This window comes from Symphalangus syndactylus, chromosome 9 (genome assembly GCF_028878055.3).
Source record: "Symphalangus syndactylus isolate Jambi chromosome 9, NHGRI_mSymSyn1-v2.1_pri, whole genome shotgun sequence".
In the NCBI taxonomy this organism is placed as follows: Eukaryota; Metazoa; Chordata; class Mammalia; order Primates; family Hylobatidae; genus Symphalangus; species Symphalangus syndactylus.
In genome coordinates this window covers 104,125,901-104,145,016 of record NC_072431.2, presented here as the reverse complement: position 1 = coordinate 104,145,016, position 19,116 = coordinate 104,125,901, and the positions used below count along the sequence as shown (strand labels likewise).

Here is a 19,116-nt window from a genome sequence, read left to right as displayed (position 1 = left end):
CCTCAGGTGATCTGGCTGCTTAGGCCTCCCAAAGTGTTGGGATTACAGGCATGAGTCACTGCGTCTGGCCTCAGGGAGCAATTTCTGATTGGCAACTTTGGTTTACTACATTATAGACAGTTGACCTTTTATCTCAAACCATATAATTGTGCTGTCATTGAATTTCCTTCTCCCTACCTGTAAATGCCATGGCAAGGTCTAGTACCAAATGATACTTTCTCTTGTGTTATAAAGGTAGCATCTCTTAATACATTTGATTTTGCTATTTATTTTACATGAAATAAAAATAATTTGTGTTAAAATTACTATTTATTCTGAGAGCATTATGCTATTTACTGTATTTAAAATAATTATTACTTTAAAATGTTTAAAATTAATGTGTTACTAGAAAAGTTCAGACAATATGGAAGTGTATAGAGCTTAGAAAATGAAATGATCTCCCCCTGCCTGCCACCATTTTCACTGTACAGATTTACGGTATTAGAGATTGACCATGATAGTTCACTGTGATGTTTTGGAACAACTGGTTGAAACTGCTTTCAACTTTTCCAAGTTTCCTATTTTCTTTTACTTTTTTATTTTGAGACAGGGTCTCACTGTAACCTAGGCTAGAGTGCAGTGGCATGATCATGGGTCACCACAGCCTTGACCTCCCGGGCTCAAGCAGTCCTCCCACCTCAGCCTCCCAAGTAGTTGGGACCACAGGTGCATGCTACCATGCCCAGCTAATTTTTGTATTTTTTGTAGAGACAGGGTTTCGCCATGTTATCCAGGCTGGTCTTGAACTCCTAAGCAATCTGCCCGCCTCAGCCTCCCAAAGTGCTGAGATTACAGGTGTGAGCCCCCGGGGCCAGTTTCCTACTTCATAGTTGGACTTGGTCTGTAGCATCTTAAGGTGGCCAGTTATCAGACTCCTATTAGATAGAACTGCAGAGTTCTGCCTGGCTGGGAAAAGCTCAAGCCCTTTGGGGAAAATTAAGACCCCAACTTTGAACCATTTGTTCACATTACAGAGTCATGGAGGCAGCCTGTGGCATTGGAAGGCCACCCTAGGGAAGCAGACTGGCTTTGGTTGCAATGGAACTTGAGCTCTTGCACTCTTTCATAGTGTGACCTTGGGCAGCTTGACCCCTCTGACCTTCCACTTTCTTACTTGTGAGGTGGGGATATTCAAATCCTCACAGGACAGTTGTGAAGTTTAATTACACAAGGAAACACAGCTATGCCCTGTTGGAGAAATTCAGTCAAATGGGAGAGACAGAGGGTATCTAAATATCATGATGCAAGCGAGGTTAATGGCACCAGGGGACTGCATAGCACGCGGTTGTGTAATGGGGCAGAGAGCCTGGGAAGTGATTTCTGTGCAGAATCCTGGCAGAGGAGTGGGAGTTTGCTGGTGCCTGGAAAGGGTGAAAGCATGAGGGCAGAGGTTCAGCCATGTGGACCACGTGATGTGTGCGGGGAGCATGGCCAGATCCTGAGATGGTGGAACCCACCGGCTAACTTGGCTCTGGTGCAGGAATCCCATGATAACCGGACTTGAGCCGCTCCTCCTCCTGGCCTCCTCCCCTTGGCACGACCCAGGCCTTCTGTGTAGAGGGCCTTTTTCCTTTTGCTTTCCTGGCTATCTCACACCATCCTTTAGGCCTTATCGGAAGTGCCATTTTCTCAGTAAACCCTCTCCACCCCCACTTAGTCCCTCGATTCTTTAAAATTTTGTTTTAAATTGTAAAAAAACCCACAACTTAAAATGAACCATCTGATCCATTTCTAGGTATACAGTTCAGTGGTGTGAAGGATGTTCACCTTGTTGTGCCGTTGATCTCCTGAACTCTTTTCATCTTGCACAACTGAAACTCTGTACCCACTCAGCTGCCCCACCCCTTCTCCCTCCCATACTTGGCAGCCACCATTCTACTTTCTGTCTCTGAATTTTTTTTTTTTTTTGAGATGGGGTCTCTAACTCAAGCTGGAGTGCAGTAGCACAATCTCAGCTCACTGCAACTTCTGCTTCCCAGGCTCAAGTGATCCTCCTACCTCAGCCTCCTGAGTAGCTGGGACCACGGGCGTGCCACCACACCCGGATAAGTTTTTGTTTTTGGTAGAGATGGGGTTTTGCCCTGTTGGCCAGGCTGGTCTCAAACTCCTGACCTCAGGTGATCTGCTTGCCTTGGCCTCCCAAAGTGCTGGGATTAGAGGCGTGAGCCACCGCACCTAGCCTCTGCCTCTGAATGTGACTATTCTTGGTACTTCATACAAGTGGAATCATACAGTGTCTGTCTTTTTGTGACTGGCTTATTTCATTTGGCCTATGTCCTCCAGGTTTATCCCTGTTGTGTGTTTTTCCATTCCTATCACACGGTATCCTTTCCTATCATTTCCACGTTATAATTAGGAAGTCGTCTCCAAAGCTCTGAGCCTGCTGTATACTCCACCATGTGTCTTGTTTGCACCTCAGCTCACGGCACATTAGCAGGAGCTCCACAAAGAGTGACTGAACAGAATCTCCAGTTCCAACCCCAGTCTGTCTTTCCAACCTAATCTCGACTGGTCCCCTCTTGACTAGCTTCTTATAGCTGCAGCAATAAATTACCACAAACTTGATATTTAGAACAGCAGAAATTTATTCTCTTACAATTTGGGATGCTGGAAGTCCAAAATCCAGGGGGCGGCAGAGCCGTGCTCCCCTGCAGAGGCCCTAGGGGAGAATCCCGCCTTGCTTCTTCCAGCCCCAGGGGCTCCGTGGCTGGGGGCTGCATCCCTCCCCCTCCTCCATCTTTGTCTTCACATGTTCTTCTCTGTGTTCTCCTCTCTTTCTCTTATATGGGCACTTGCCATCAGATTTAGGGTTCACTCCAGTCATCCAGGATGATCTTATCTTGAGATTCTTAATTATATCTCCAAAGACGCTTTTTTCAGATAAAGTCACATTCACAGGTTCTGTGGATCGGGACATGGACATATCTTTATGGCAGCCACAATTCCACCCCACTACACCCTCTGAGAACCCTGTCCCCCAGCTGATCTGGCCTGGTCACGATCTCTGGACCATAGGGCACGCTTTTCACCAGGCTCTGTGGGTGTTGTTGTTGCTCCTCCGCTCCCCTGGAGGTCTTGCTTTTTTTCCTTGAACACTGAGATCCCCTGCTCTCCCCTTCCCTCTCCATGGGTCCTCTGACTGCTCCAGGGGAGAGGGACGCCCTTCCTCTTGGAAAGCTTCCTGCTGCTGCCCGGATGCAGCTCGCTCGCCGCTTCCAGAGGCCCTGTGGGGTTTCTCGTTTGTACCTCCACACGGCCCTGGAGGCGGAGCTTGTGTTCCTGCTTCCCTGTGTTCCCTATGGTGCCAGTGACATGAGTATAGAGACTCTGGGAATACGTGTGGGGGATAATATGGACCCAGAAAGTGGGCTCAGACACATACTGATATTACCAAAGTGAAGGCAAATAGTAGACCTGCAGTCACAGTCACCCTCAGTTGTAAGAATACATATGTGTGGATATAGGCAGGGAATTTAAATTTGCTTTTTGTTTTTGGTAGGGAGCAGGTGTTAAATCTAATGAGCTTACGTACCAAGTGGGTTTAAAGAACAATTGACAGTCCCAGAGACATGCAGGGCCTGGAATCAGACAACAGGCTGGCTGCACTGCTCAGAAGGCCAGAGTCAAGGTCCTGCCTTTCCCCTGCTGAGGGCCACACCATCTCTTATGTGACCTCTGGAGTAATTTAAATGTCACAGGAAGGGCCTGATCCCAGAAGGTTTGAGTTTCCGGTAAAAGCCTCAGGGCTGCCTCTGGTGGTGGATCTCTCTGCGCGTCTTTTCCAGCCAGCATCCCCCCCCGCACATGGCTTCTGCTCCCCGGCATCTCCAGCTTCCTCCCCAGTTCACTAAGGCTCCAACCCCAGCCTGACTGGCTGGCCTTGCAGTTTGAAGGTCTGTCATCGTCCAGCTGCCTTGGACTTGTTGGGGTCCAGAGTCCTCACCCCTGGTGTGGACTGATGTTCACCTTGGTCCTGCCAGCAGGAGAGGGCAGCATGGGAGGAGCCGAGGCTCACATGTCAGGGACTGTGGGGCGGGGGGGGCTCTGTCAGGGGATTTGGGTGGGAGGCCATGAGTGGTATATCCACTCCAGTTTGGATGTTCCAAATCACCCAGTGTGGATATCTTATTTTTCAGATTGATCGTGTCCTGTGCTGAAGATGTTTCCGGAACAACAGAAAGAGGTATGTCATCACAAATCCAAAAATAAATAACCCACATATTTTGGTTCACACGGGTTAGTTCTTCATTCGCGAACCATAAACCCATGGGTTGCTAGAGGAGGTTTCATGAAAGACCAAAGGCCCACCCTCCTGTACCTGCTCCTCCACTCCCACCATTGGTACCTGCATGGCCTTCATTTTGGGTTCCAGTGACTCAGCTGTGGAGCACATTCCCACCCACAGCTTGTGACTCAGAATTCTCCCAGGCTCTGCCTCCCATCCCTTGGCTTGGAGCAGTATCCATCCAGTCTGCCTTCCTGCTTTTCCACTCCATTGACTCATCCCTGAATTCTCCTTCCTTCAGGTAGCAGCCCAGGGGAATTTCTGCCATTAGTTTCAGGTTTGCCCCACTTCTTGCCTGGGCTTGGTTTCATACAACACAGGCAAAACTGGCCCTTCTGTCTGCAGCCTGGCTTCCTAGAACTCCATGCCCGCCCCCTGCCCTGACCGGGAGGAGCATAGGACAGCCCTCATTCGAGCCCCGGCTGAGTGTCCCTCTTTTGGCAGTACCCATTGCCCTGCCTGCTGTGGTGCAGTGCACATCATCACTTGGTGAGGCTGATGAAGTGGAGAAGCAGCACAGGGGCCTGTCTAGGGAGTGCGCGCACACACACACGTGCACACACATACACACGAGTCACACATTCACACAGTCACATGGTCCCAGCTCACCCTGCCCAAGTTGAAAGCACCAAACAATTTATTTCAGAGAACCTTTGCAGAAAGTCCTTTGCTAGCTCTCACATCTTTAATTTCAGCCCTATCTTTGGCTTCAGGTTCTTCTCAGCAGTCCAGCCTTACTTGCATCCCTTAACTCTAGGCTGGGCTTCCCCATTTTCAAAGGCAGTGTTTTGGTTTGTTTTTTAACTTTTAAAAATTGGGCTAGACGGGCATGGTGGCCCCTGTGCCTGTGGTCCTACGTACTCGGGAGGCTGAGGTGGGAGGATCGCTTGAGCCTGGGAGCCAGAGGTTGCAGTGAGCCAAGAGTACGCCACCACACTTCAGCCCTGGCAGCAGAGCAAGACCCTGTCTGAAACCAAAAACCAAAATAATTGGCCGGGCACCATGACTCACGCCTGTAATCCCAGCACTTTGGGAGACCGAAGTGGTTGGATTACTTGAGGTCAGGAGTTCGAGACCAGCCTGTCCAACATGGGGAAACCCCATCTTTACTAAAAATACCAAAATTAGCTGGGCATAGTGGCACGCGTCTATAGTTCCAGCTACTTGGGAGGCTGAGGCACAAGAATCTCTTGAACCTGGGAGGTGGAGGTTGCAGTGGGCTGAGATCACGCCACTGCACTCCAGCCTGGGTGACAAAGCGAGACTATGTCTCAGAAAAAACCCACAAAAAACACAAAAAAATCGGGCTATAATATGTATAGTAAAATGCATAAAGTGTTCCAATCTTACGTATGTAGCTCAATGGATTTTTGTCTTTTTATTTTAATAGAGACAGGGTCTCTCTTTGTTGCCTAGATTGGTCTCAAACTTCTGGCTTCAAGCAATCCTCCTGCCTCAGCCTCCCAAAGAGCTGGGATTGCAGACATGAGCCACTGAGCATGGCCTAAATGGATTTTTATATACCTCTGTAACTACCACTCAGATCAAAGTATAGATGTTTCTGGCTCCCCAGAAGGTACCGTGTGCCCCTTTCCAGTCAGTCCCCCTCACTTCCACCCCTAGAGGTGACCTTACACAATACCTATACCAGGCTTGCTTTTTTCCATCTCGTTTTAAGTAATACTGTGACCAAGCTGCTTGTTCCGGGAAATACCCGCCCATGAAGTTAATGAAACTGCAAGGTTAAGGGCATAGTTCCTACAGGACTGCCCTCGTCTCCAACACCAATTGCAAGTTTGGGGTTTTCCTGAACCACCTTCAAGTTTAATAATTCACAAGAAAAACTCACAGAACTCAGAGCTGTTATCCTCACAGATGCTGCTTGTTATAGAGAAAGAATGCAAACGAGAACCAGCCAAAGCAAGAGCTGGACGCATGGGCAGTCAGGTGGGGTCCAAGGGCAGAGCTTCTGGTCATCCTCCCAAAGGAGCCGTGGGCAGAGTTATCCTCCCAGCACCCATGTGTGACAGTGTGCAGAGTCACTTGATGTAGCTAGAATGATCGCCTGGCTTCAAATCCGTTGCTCTTAGAACAAAGTCAAAACACCTGCACGTGGTCTCTAGCACTCTGCAGGATCCAAACCTTCTTTCTCCAGACTTCTTTCCTGTGCCCCACCTACCACTCCAGTGCACTTCTTGTTCCTTATTTCAGAGCTTACTTTAGAGCCTTGAATGCTCCATGCACTCTGACCCCCATGGACTTTTACAGATGTTTTTTTCCACTGCCTGGAATAATCTCTTCCCCTAGCCTTCGTACTGTGTTTACTGGCTAACTTCTACTTATCCTTCAGGCATCAGCTTAGAAGTCAAGAAGAAGCTTTCTAAACCTTTAACTATAAAAGATATTTTTATCTAATCAGCTCCTCAGCAGCACCCTGTAGTCAATGCCAGTTAGAAATAGAGAAGGTTTAGGTCAAGCCTTTCAGTATCCTAGTGTCTGGTTGTTTAGTGGAAAGTAATTCAGGTTCCACCTAATTGAATATGTAAGGACCAAATGCAGTATGACTGATTGTTTTGGAATCTAGACCAAGGGTACACTGAGTATGGAAGCACTTTTTTCTCAGTACCCACAGCAAACATTACTAATTAATCATGAGGTTGGCACGTGAATTGAGATTTATTTACCATCCTCGTAACAAGATTCATACAGCCTGGGAGTGACATCTTGGTTCTATCTAAATGGTAGTACTGACCTTAAAATTTAGTAATTTTTTTTTTTGTTTTTTTTTTTACATTTTGGGGGTGAGGAATCAAATGTAGTCTCTCTTGTTAAAACAGCTTTATGACTGTAATAAATCTAGAAAGAGGAGAAAAGGGAGTGAGAATTTCCCTTGTTAGTTAAACATGTTCCATTTGCACATTGGTTTGAATTCCCAGGAGAGCAGTATCCGAGCTGATGGATCTTCTCCATAAAAAGGCCTTGGCATTGGGCCATTGTGAAATTAAAATGAATTCAGATTCATTCATGCATGCAACTTTAATTTACAATTAAAATATTATGGTTATTTTAATAAGAATAATTAGATGGACCCAACTGAATCAACTCTTCTGTTTAATGAGACAGAACCCAGACTCCAAATGGAAAGGCAGGTGGCTGTGACAGGAAGCGCATTTCAGACAGTGTCTTTTGTGGAGCTAGGCATTTTTATTCTTTTTATATTCGAATGTCCAGAGTGAGCTGTTTGATTTTTCTGCACTACTCAGGATGCTTGCCTCAGCCTTGCTGAACTCATCTTGTGGGGTGTATGAGTGAGCATTTGCTTCAGCTGCACACAGTCCCTTTCATGGAGTCAGACATTCTTGCCCAAGCACCTGCTCCCTCCTCTGTAAGGGCACTGGACTCTTTCCTTGGCACAGGGCTCACTTGATGTAACTAGACTGTTCCTCCCTGTGTGATGTGACCTGAAGTGTGGGCTGAAACCCCTTTTGAATGTATGTGTGCATGCGTGCATATCTCCCCTGCTCTCCTGGATCATGATGGCTGCATTCTACTTTTAGAGATTTATCCCTTTAGGATAAGTGCCTTTCTCCTTCCCAAATGCACATACTTCATACTAGGTATAACAGCAGCTTCTAGGCAACTACCAGTTATTGACACCTTAGCGATGATACATCCATCACTTCCTTGGCAGGGAATATCCTGAGTAGGGCAGGCCGAAGTGGGCCCCAGAGAGTTGCACAAACCATGAGGACCCCACCACTGAGGGAGGAGATGGGGCACTATGGGGATAGCCGGCAGGGAGGGATGTGTTGCCATTTTGGATGAGCAGCCCCTAAGGTTAATATTAATATGTCCAAGATATGCTTATGCTGACCCATGGTAATATTTTGGACTTGCTCTAAGAAAGCATGCTTTTGATATTGGGAAACTGACTGGAAACTGACTGGGCTGGAACTGATGAATATCATTAACAAATAAATAATATTTTCTAGGATCCTGTGATGCTGGTACTTTGATGGGAAGCAACAAGACAAAACATTTTCTCACTCCCCAAAACCTAAATTTGTTGTTCCTCTCTCCCTCCTTTCTTCTTCCTCCGTTTTTCCCCTCCCACCCTCCCTCCCTCCATTTTTCTCAGTCTCTGTTATACTCATTATTAAGAGTTCCTGTTTGAAAAAATAGTTAAGTTTCTATAAGAGGCAATTTACAGTCTTCTGTAAGCAACGAAAAGCAGCTGGGAATATTGTCTTCACACATACACACCAGGTTTCAGAGAAGGCTGCTATCATTCTGAGCACTACATTTGTGTTACAGTTACTGTGAGGACTGATATTTTTTTCTGAGCCTGTCCCAGAGAAAGCTCTTCCTTCCTTTTTTTTTTTTTTCTTAACACTTCTTCCAGATTTTAAAATAATTGTTCACTGCAGAACATTTTTGGAAAAGTATACAGGAAAAAATAAAACTTTGAGCTATTTCTTTCTAGTCTTTTTCTATACATATATATGTCATTTTTAGAAAATTGAGATCATACAGAATTTATAGTTTAATATCTCACTCTTCCAGCTTAGTGTTCTAACACATTTCAAGAAATACTTCACCAGCTCTGATTAAATTAGAAGTGGCTTAGAAAAATAATTAGTAAACATAAATTTGAATCTTCACATTGTTAAGAAATGAAAAAAGAATAACTTTACAGTGGAGAAAGCTGACAAACACTTCCTCAGCCAGGTGATCACTGTTAACACCCACAGTGGTGTTACGTTACTAGCATGTGGAAGTGATATCACCTGGAAGTGATAAAAATGGCACTTTACCCTCTGAAATAGATAGCCTTCCTTCCAAAAACCTATAACACCAATCATGAGGCAAACATCAGACAAATCTGCAAAATACCTACCAGGGCTCCTCAAAGTGTCAAGGTCATGAAAAACAAGGAACGCCTGAGAAGCTGTCACAGCCAAGAGGAGCCCAAGGAAACACAATGACTAAATATAATGTATCTCGGGTGGGATCCTGGAACAACAGATGAATGACATTAGGTGAAAACTAAAGCAATCTTTTTTTTTTTTTTTTTTTTTTTTGGAGACCGAGTCTCGCTCTGTTGCGCAGGCTGGAGTGCAGTGGCGTGATCTCGACTCACTGCAAGCTCCACCTCCCGGATTCACACCATTCTCCTGCCTCAGCCTCCCAAGTAGCTGGGACTACAGGTGCCTGCCACCACGCCTGGCTAATTTTTTGTATTTTTAGTAGAGGCAGGGTTTCACCGTGTTAGCCAGGATAGTCTAGATCTCCTGACCTCGTGATCCGCCCGCCTCGGCCTCCCAAAGTGCTGGGATTACAGGTGTGAGCCACCAGGCCCGACCAGCAATCTTAATAAAGTATGGACTTCAGTTAATAATAACATGTCAATATTGGTTAATGAATTGTTACAAATGCAGCATGCTAATATAAAATGTTAATAATAGAGGAAGCTGGGTGTGGGATATGTAGGACCACTCTGTACTATCTTCATAATTTCTCTATATCTAAAACTGTTTAAAATAAAAGGTTTATTTTAAAACAAATAGCATTGACATATATATGCTCACATGAAAAGATCCTGAAAGGTTGTACAGTGAATAAACCAATAAACAAAATAGTATTTATAAATGTAGGTTATGCTCCTGTTCGTGTTAAAAAATTGCATAAAGCTGGGTGTGTTGGTGCATGCATGTAATTCCAGCTACTTGGCCAAGGCAGGATCACTTGAGCCCAGGAGTTCGAGGCTGCAGTGAGCGATCATCAATAGCCACTGCATTTCACCCTATGCAATGGAGTGAGACCTTGCCTCTTCAACCCCCAAAACAAAAAAATACACAAGGTAGAGATGATAATATAATGAACCCCCATATATGTACCTACCAACCAGCTTCAGCAATTTACTAACTCATTATTAACTCATAGCTGAGCTATATCCCCACCCCAGCTATTTCCTCCTGCTACCACAGTCAATTATTTGGAAACAAATTCTAGACATTATATAATTTCATCTGTAAATATTTCAGTATGCATTTCTAACAACCTTTTTAAAAAATGAACCACATTATCACATGTTAAATAATTAAACAATTCCTTCATATCATCAAATATTCAATGTGCAAATTACCTTGATTATTTTGAAAAAAATTATATACTTGGTTGTTCTAATTCTCTATTTAATTAGGATTCAGATAAGGACCACACGTTGCATTTGGTTGATACATTGTTTAAAGTCTTTAATTCTCTCTTTTCCCCCTTTTGCAATTTATTTGTGGAAGAAATTGCATCTTTTGCCTTATGGAGGTTTTCACATTCTAGATTTTGCTGATTGCATCCTTGTGGATGCCAATTATTTCTTATTGCAGAAGAGGAGGTTTTTTTTTCTGCACTTTTTCTAATGTGTTACAAGATCCAAAAAGGTAACTCGCTGATTTGGGATACTACTTGTGTAAAGAAACTTGCAACATTGTGAACTATTATAAGTCATATAAAAGGCAGGTCTAGCTAAATCTCATCCACAGTTGTTTATCCTGAAGTAATAAAAGCTTTTCAAAAAATCATCATTCAGTACCACCAGAGGATGGTATTTAAACATACTCTATGCTGTAAAGTAGCAAGTAATATCCCTAGTCATACGTCTGTTATTTGTTACAGCTGTTAATTAGGAACTAAAGGAAGGTTGCATGATATATTCCTTTTGCCCTTCGATTTTGTTATTTGTAAAGAATATAGTATATGACATGTACTAGATTTTAGTTGTGAGATTGTTATATGGGGGTCCTGAATAGCACTCTGGTGATTAACACACTGGCAAATGCTTTTTTTTTTTTTTTTTTGAGACAGAGTCTTGGTCTGTCGGCCAGGCTGGAGTGCAGTGGCATGATCTTGGCTCACTGCAACCTCTGCCTCCCAGACTCAAGCAATTCTCCTGCCTCAGCCTCCCGAGTAGCTGGGATTACAAGTGTGTGCCACCACACCTGGCTAATTTTTGTATTTTTAGCAGAGACGGGGTTCCACCATGTTGGCTAGGCTGGTCTCAAACTCCTGACCTCAGGTAATCCGCCTGCCTTGGCCTCCCAAAGTGCTGGGATTACAGGTGTAAGCCACCACGCCCAGCCCACACTGGTAAATTCTATAATCATTATATGGAAAAGTACCTAGCGCACTGTTGTGGCACAATATATTTTAAGTGAATGAATGAGTCCCCAGTGTAAATACATGAACATGTAAAACACTACTTTGAAATAGGAAAATAATGTCCCAAGAAAGAGGAACAAACTGAGACAAGTTTACATTTTTATGATAGAGAATTCTCATCAAAGCTATGAAAATTAGTATTCACTTAACACCTAGACATTCTGCTTTATTAGCTTTCGTCTTTTGTGATCTTTCTGTAATCTAAGTAAATATTTTTACAGTTAACACCTACTCATCTTTACTGTGCTACAAAGATTCAAACTAAGCTATGATGGAAAATTTTAAAAAACAAACCTATCACAATGGCTAAAATAAAAAATAGTGGTAATCCCCCTGGAAACTGTAATAGGTATGTATGATATATCATTGTGGGGTTAATTGTATTTCACTAGTGGTTAATGATGTCGAACATCTTTCTACGTGCTTGTTTGCCATCTGTATGCCCTATTTGGGTGAAATGTCTCTTCATGTCTTTTGCCTGTTTTCTAATTGAATTCTATTTTTTAAATATTGAGTTTTTAGAGTGAGTGAATGAGTGTTTTGAGACGGGGTCTCTCGTTGAGGCTGGAGTGCAGTGGTCTGATCTCAGCTCACTGCAACCTACCACCCACCCGCCAGGCTCAAGCAATCCTCCCATCTCAGCTTCCTGAGTAGCTAGGACTACAAGTGTGAGCCAGTACACTCAGCTAATTTTTAATTAGTTTTTAAATGTTTTGTAGAGACGGGGTTTCACCATGTTGCCCAGGCTGGTATTGAACTCCTGAGCTCAAGTGATCCTCCCACCTTGGCCTCCCAAAGTGCTGGGATTACAGGAGAGAGCCACCTCACCCATCTGATAGTTTTTTTTTTTTTTTTTTTTTTTTAATATATTCTAGATTCAAGTCCTTTATGGGATGTGTAATTTGCGAATATTTCTTCAATCTTTAATTTGCCCTTTTAACCTTATTCACGGAATCTTTTGCAGAGCAAAGATTTTTAGTTTGGTGAAGCCTGATTGATCACTTTTTCCTTACGTGGATTGCCCTTTCGAGATAAGTTTAAGAACTCTTCTCCTAGTCCTAGGCCGAAAGATTTTCTTTGATTTTTTTTTTCTAAAAGTTTTTCTAAAAGTTTTCTCTGATATTTTGTGTTTGACATTTACATCTGTGGTTTGGTTAGTGTTGATTTTTGTATAAGGTGCCCGCTTTAGGTTGAGGTTCATCTCTTGGCCTGTGGATGTCCAGTTGTTCCATAACAATTTGTTGAGAGGCTTTTCCTTCTCCTTTGAATTGTTTTTGCACCTTTGTCAAAAATCAGGTGGGCATATTTGTGTAGGTCTCTTTCTGGGCTTTCTGTTCTCTTTCATTGATCTACTGTGTCTATCCCTCTCTAGGACTCCATTGTCTTGCTACTGTAGCCTTAACATTGGGAAGAAGGCTTCCTCCCACTTTATTCTTTTTCAAAAATTTTTTGGCTATTCTAAGACATTTCCCTTTCCATATAAATTTTAGAATAAGCCCATCTATGTCTTCAAAAAAATCTTGCTGAGATTTTTTATAGGAATTGTGTTAAACCTACAGATCAATTTGGGGAGAATTTCTCTCTTTACTATGTGGGGTCTTCCAATTTATGAACACAGTGTGTCTCTACTTTGATTCCTTTTGATAGCATCTTAGATTTTCAGCATAGAAGACCTCTGCCTTTTAAAAAATCTTACTTGTCAATCAGTTGGTTAATTCTGAAACATTTAATATGCACTTACTATGTGCTAGTACCATGCTTGGTGCTAGAAATACAAAAATGAAATACAAAGCTTTAAGAAGCCAGAAGGACAGAGTTTGAGACTAGCATGTTGTCTGAACTGGCATTTTAGCTAATAAAAGCAGAAAAAACTTCCCCCTCCAAAACAATACAATTACAATGAATTAGAAATTGCCTAATATTTATTATTAGTAAAAGAATCACTAGATAGAACATGTTTGAGAGTACAGTCTTTGGAACAAGGCAGATCTGAGTTTGAAACTTAGCTCAGACTGGTCATTTGACTTTGGGCCAGTTGCTTAAGCTTTAGAAGCCTCATTTAAAAAATCTGTAAAGTAGGATGAGAATATACTGAGCTCTGAGGGTTGTTGTAAAGATTGAAGAAAACATTTGTGAAACAGTACAATGCCTGCCACATGTCAAGTGCCCTGGTATAATACAATACAGTTATTTTTATTATTAGTTTCATCTCACTTAAGGGCTAAGGAGAAAAAAGGGTAGAAGTGGATAATGGTCAAACCTGGGGTGTGGGGATGGGGGAAAAACAGGGAACATTGAAATCAAAGGCTGATTATTATAGGATAACACAGGAATTAGATCTTCAAAGAGTCTAGGAGTCTTTCTTTAGAAGTCTGTTTTCACATGGAGAACAGCAGGAACAGTTAGTCCCTAACAGTTAGACAGTTAGGGAATTAAATTTTTAATTCCACTCTGCCTGGCTTTTTCATACTACATATAGTCATTAGGCCCAAGAAGTCATTAAAGTGTTTAATAAGGTTATTAAATTGACTAACTACAGCTGCTGAAGCAATTTTCCTAGGAAATCCATATGATTCTAGGTAAGGGGCTGTGGAACCGTCCTCTGTGGCTGACAGCCTGTCAACATTCCTTTGAAGGATGGCGGGCAGTGTCGTGACGGATGTGTCTAATTAAGAGATTAGAGGTGAACCTTGGCTTCCTGGGTGTGCTATTTGTAGCTGAGAGTATGGGGAAACTTCACTAATTCCTACTAATTGCAGAGTGGGGGAGGAAGAGACCCATGTGAATTATAGAATATTTTAAAATAAATGTACTTTTATTACTTTCAAGTACATATTTTAACTCCAACTAGGCTAACAAATTGTTGCCTGGTACAAGTCTTAGGGGACTAAGTTATTGAAGCTATCAGAAGGATTTTCAAGTATTTCTATGTAAATAGGTGCTTCTGGAGTTCTTTAGGGTGCTAGAAAACAGTTTGTTCTCCCAGATCTTAAACATTGCTCTTGTATCCTTATGCTGTTAATTGGCACATCCTTAGAGGAAGGGGTTTGTTAAATTAAGATAAACTTTAGACCAGCTGCTAAATAACTTATCATTAATTCATGGAGCCCAAGAACCCAAGTAGATGAGGTTTTAATTTCAAATGAAGTTTGATTTTCCTTTCTTGAAGGCAGTTTGTTTATTCCTGCAGGCATTTATTTATTCATTAAATGATACTAATGGAAGGCATTGGATGTAGGAGGCATTCAAGTCTTACAAGACAGCCTAAGCTCCCCTACAGGAGTTTAGCGTCTGCTAGAGGAGGCCTACAGGGAATTACAATACAGCACAGTAGGGCGTGGTGAGTAGGGACTATGCCCAAGGCAATCCCAGAGACGTTAGGGGCTCAGAGGAGGGTCAAATAAGTCGTACTGGGTGAATCTGAGAAGGGTTCCCAGAAAAAGTGGTGACCGAGTTGCATTTGAAAAATGAATTGGAGTTGGCAAAAAATAGTAAAAGAAAAGAGAAGATAAAAAAAAAAAAAAAGGCAGTAGGGTGGCCTAGCAATCCAGGCAGAGAGAACAGCTTAGTTAAAGGCATGGAAGTGTGAAATGGCATGTTGCTTATGGGGACCTACGCTTAGCCTTTGAAGATAAGCAGAGTGAAAATCATGAAAGGCTGTATTGTGCTAGCTGAGGAGTCTGAACTTGAAGGTTATGGGGCAGCCTTTGAAGGATTTTCAGCAGCAAAGCAACATCATCAGATACGTGTTTTGGAGCCATTCTTGTCTTCATGTGGGGAATGCACTGGATATGGGCCCAGAGATAAATTAGCAGTTCTTGAATTAATGTTGGGCAAGAGGTCCTTGAACCAAGGCAATAGCAGAGGGAATAGTTGTCAGTGGTTCCAAGAAGAATGACTATGAAGGACTTGGTCTGTGTGGATTTGGGGAATGAGTCAAACAGAGGGGTCTGGGAGAACTGGGTTTCTAGCTGGGGTTGGTGGGAGATGCTCTTCACTGAGAAGGGGAGCACGATGCTGTGGGAAGGGTATGGACACGACGTGCTCAAGGGACTTCTAGGTGGATCAGGCTAGAGGCTGGATCCATGGGAGAGGTGCCTGCACTGGGATGGAGCTTTGGGTGGGGACCATCAGCTCATGCAAGGGGGTTGAATGTGTTTAGATGAGGTCACCCTAGAATTGCAATAGCGTGCAAAGAACAGCAGCCTGGGATGGCTCTCAGGCACAGAAACGTTTCAGGATGCAGAGAGGGAAGAAGTTTGCCATCCACAAGAGAATAGTGATATTTAGCACTCCAACCAAATTAAAGATTTTCAGGATTGAAACAATATGTGGAGTCTTAGTGCTGCAATTAATTTTGAGTGTGCATTTAAAAGTTTAAGAGACACACACACATACACAGTGACAAGAGATGGAGGTGAAAAGCATAGATCAAGAGCAGAGTACCTGGATTTTTGCTTGTTTCCATCCCTGGGCAGAATCTGCTTTATCACACTGTGATTAGGGGATATTATGGATATTTGGTTTAAAAATGGTTTTTTAATCCCTCTTATAATTTAGAATATGCTTTTAAGAAATGACGGTTGTCTCTTAATGCGCATGAAAAAATAAAGAAATAAGAGAAGAAGAAATAATGGCCAGGGCACAGTGGCTCATGCCTATAATCCCAGCACTTTGGGAGGCTGAGGCAGGAGTGTTGCTTGAGCCTAGGAGTTCAGAATCAGCCTGGGCAACATAGCAAGACCCCGTCTCTACAAAAAATTAAAAAATTAGCTGGGCATGGTGGCACCCGCCTGTAGTCCAGCTACTGGGGGCAGGGTCGGCTAAGGTAGGAGGATCATCTTAGCCCTGGAGTTTGAGGCTGCAGTGAGCTGAGATCGTACCACTGCACTCCAGTCTGGATGACAGAGTGAGACCCTATCTCAAAAAACAGAAAAAAGAAAAGAAATAATGGCCAAAGAGCATCACTATAGTGTTATCTTGTGTGTGTTTTTTTTTTTTTTTTTTTTTTTTTTTTTTACCAAGTCTTGCTGTTGTTGGCCCGGGCTGGAGTGCGATGGTGTGATCTTGCTGCAACCTCTGCCTCCTGGGTTCCAGCAATTCTCCTGCCTCAGCCTCCTGAGTAGCTGAGATTACAGGCGCCCACCACCATGCCCAGCTAATTTTTGTATTTTTAGTAGAGGCGGGGTTTCACTATGTTGGCCAGGCTGGTCTCGAACACCTGACCTCAGGTGACCCACCTGCCTCAGCCTCCCAAAGTGCTGGGATTACAGGTGTGAGCCTTGCCTATCTTGTTCTTATTCTGTCCCCTAAATGATTTTAAAAATACACAATGAAAATATTTTAAAATAAAACTTTTTGGAACAGTAATTCATAACCTCTGTCTACTGAAGACAAGCAGTGGGACAGAAGTCTCCAGTGCAAGGACAACGTGTTGCCCTAGAAGGTGAAACTTGATAGGGGCAAAAGTTATTTTCAGAGTGTGGTGTATTTTTTTGATTAAAAAAAAAATCCTCTGTGATGAAGAGTCTCATTTAATTATCTGCGTGACTCAGTGGAGGTGCTTTGTCCAGAAAGCCCCCGATCTCTCTTTTTCTTCTGCTCTCAAGCGTTCATAGCCTGCCTCTCAGATGTGCCCCAACAAGCAATAAGAAATGCCTGAATTCCAGCCTTGGACTCCCAGTCTTATCAAAAAGCTGTAATATTTAAAATCAAACTCAGCAAGTTTATGATCACTGAGTAAATAAGTTATACTTAAAAACTTACGTGAAACATGATACTTTTTTGCTGTACCTTTTCAAATTTTTAAACTAAATCTATTTAGTAAAGAGCACCTGTTAAAAAGTATTGTTTTAATTTTTTTTTTTTTTTTTTTTTGAGATGGAGACTTGTTCTGTCGCCAGGCTGGAGTGCAGTGATGCGATCTCGGCTCACTGCAACCAGCACTTCCTGAGTTCAAGCAATTTTCCTGCCTCAGCCTCACAAGTAGCTGGGACTACAGGCACACGCTACCACGCCCAGCTAATTTTTGTAGTTTTAGTAGAGACGGTGTTTCACCATGTTGGCCAGGATGGGCTCAATCTCTTGACCTTGTGATCTGCCTGCCTCAGCCTCCCAAAGTGCTGGGATTACAGGCGTAAGCCACTGCGCCCGGCCTATTGTTTTAAATTTTACCCCAGGTTTTCTATTCTTACTATCTTTATAAAAGAACAAAATTATCTACTGTATATTATTTTTAATATCCCTAACTTCTGTGTATAACACAAAGATATTATGAAGATGAAATGATTTAACGTAGGGGAAATGTATTTTAAAAATAGAAAAGTATTGGCCGGGCGCAGTGGCTCACGCTTGTAATCCCAGCACTTTGGGAGGCCGAGGCGGGCGGATCACAAGGTCAGGAGATCGAGACCACGGTGAAACCCCGTCTCTACTAAAAAATACAAAAAATTAGCCGGGCGTGGTGGTGGGCGCCTGTAGTCCCAGCTACTCGGAGAGGCTGAGGCAGGAGAATGGCGTGAACCCGGGAGGCGGAGCTTGCAGTGAGCCGAGATTGCGCCACTGCACTCCAGCCTGGGTGAAAGAGCAAGACTCCGTCTCAAAAAAAAAAAAAAAAAAAAAAAAGTATTATGTAAAAGAAGGTGTTCCTCTTTCTATTAATAAGTTATTATTGCTTATTCTCATGTGGCTGGGATGCATGCACAAAGTCAACTTCAACCCTCTTTGCTTACTTTTCCCATGAGCTTTGGTATCTTTTCTTTTTCTTCTTTTGATACAGGGTCTCGCTCTTTTGCCCAGGCTGGAGTGCAGTGGCACACTCAAGGCTCACTGTAGCCTCCACCTCCTGGGCTCAAGTGATCCACTCTCCTCAGCCTCCTGAGTAGCTGGGACTACAGGCATGCACCACCGCGCCTGGCTAATTTTGTATTTTTGTAGAGATGGGGTTTCGCCATGTTGCTTAGGCTGGTCTCAAACTCCTGGGCTCAAGAGATCCTCCCAAAGTGCTGGGATTACAGGTGTGAGCCGCCATGCTTGGCCTGGTGCCTTTCTTATTTGTGTCCTAGGAAGCAACTTACCCAGAAGGACCCATTGTTTCAGTTTAGAGAGATGAAGAAAGCAAGAAATGATCACTTTTTAAATTTGAAAAAAACCTGAACCAATTATTTAAGATTAAAAATTAAAAATCAGTTTTACAGTATACTTTGTCTGCAGATAACCAGTAAAACTACCCAGAAGTGCTCCCACCTCAGTTTTGCATTATCTGAAAAATTCCATTATGTGGCAAAAGTGTTTTCTAGATTTGCTCGTGGTGCCTGATTCATTAACTTTACTTCTTGTTTTTTAAAGGATTACAAGTACCACATTGGTTAAAGCTCATTTCAGTTTTGTTTTAGCGCAGTCGTTTGCTCAGTTCTTTCCAGTCCTACTTGCAGTTCTGAAGAATATTTCTTTGTTTATTATGCCATTACAGGAATTTGTAAGTGTCTGGGTTCGAGATCCTAGGATTCAGAAGGAGGACTTCTGGCATTCTTACATTGACTATGAGATATGTATTCATGTAAGTATGTAGTCAGTAG

At 43.1% G+C, this 19,116-nt stretch overlaps 1 protein-coding gene across 13 annotated transcripts in view; it reads left to right on the top strand.

Annotated features, from left to right (window-relative positions):
* SNX10 (sorting nexin 10) overlaps positions 1-19,116 on the top strand; it is an 83,087-nt gene that overhangs the window by 51,069 nt on the left and 12,902 nt on the right. For 12 of the 13 annotated variants that reach the window (XM_055293602.2, XM_055293603.2, XM_063609010.1 and 9 more), the window contains 2 exons: positions 4,176-4,222; positions 19,011-19,097. In XM_055293602.2, coding sequence (XP_055149577.1) covers positions 4,199-4,222; positions 19,011-19,097 — 111 coding nt within the window. In that variant the 5' untranslated portion in view covers positions 4,176-4,198. Of the gene's footprint in view, positions 1-4,175; positions 4,223-11,760; positions 11,889-19,010; positions 19,098-19,116 lie in introns of those variants that run through there. The other variant, XM_055293606.2, reaches the window with a different exon arrangement.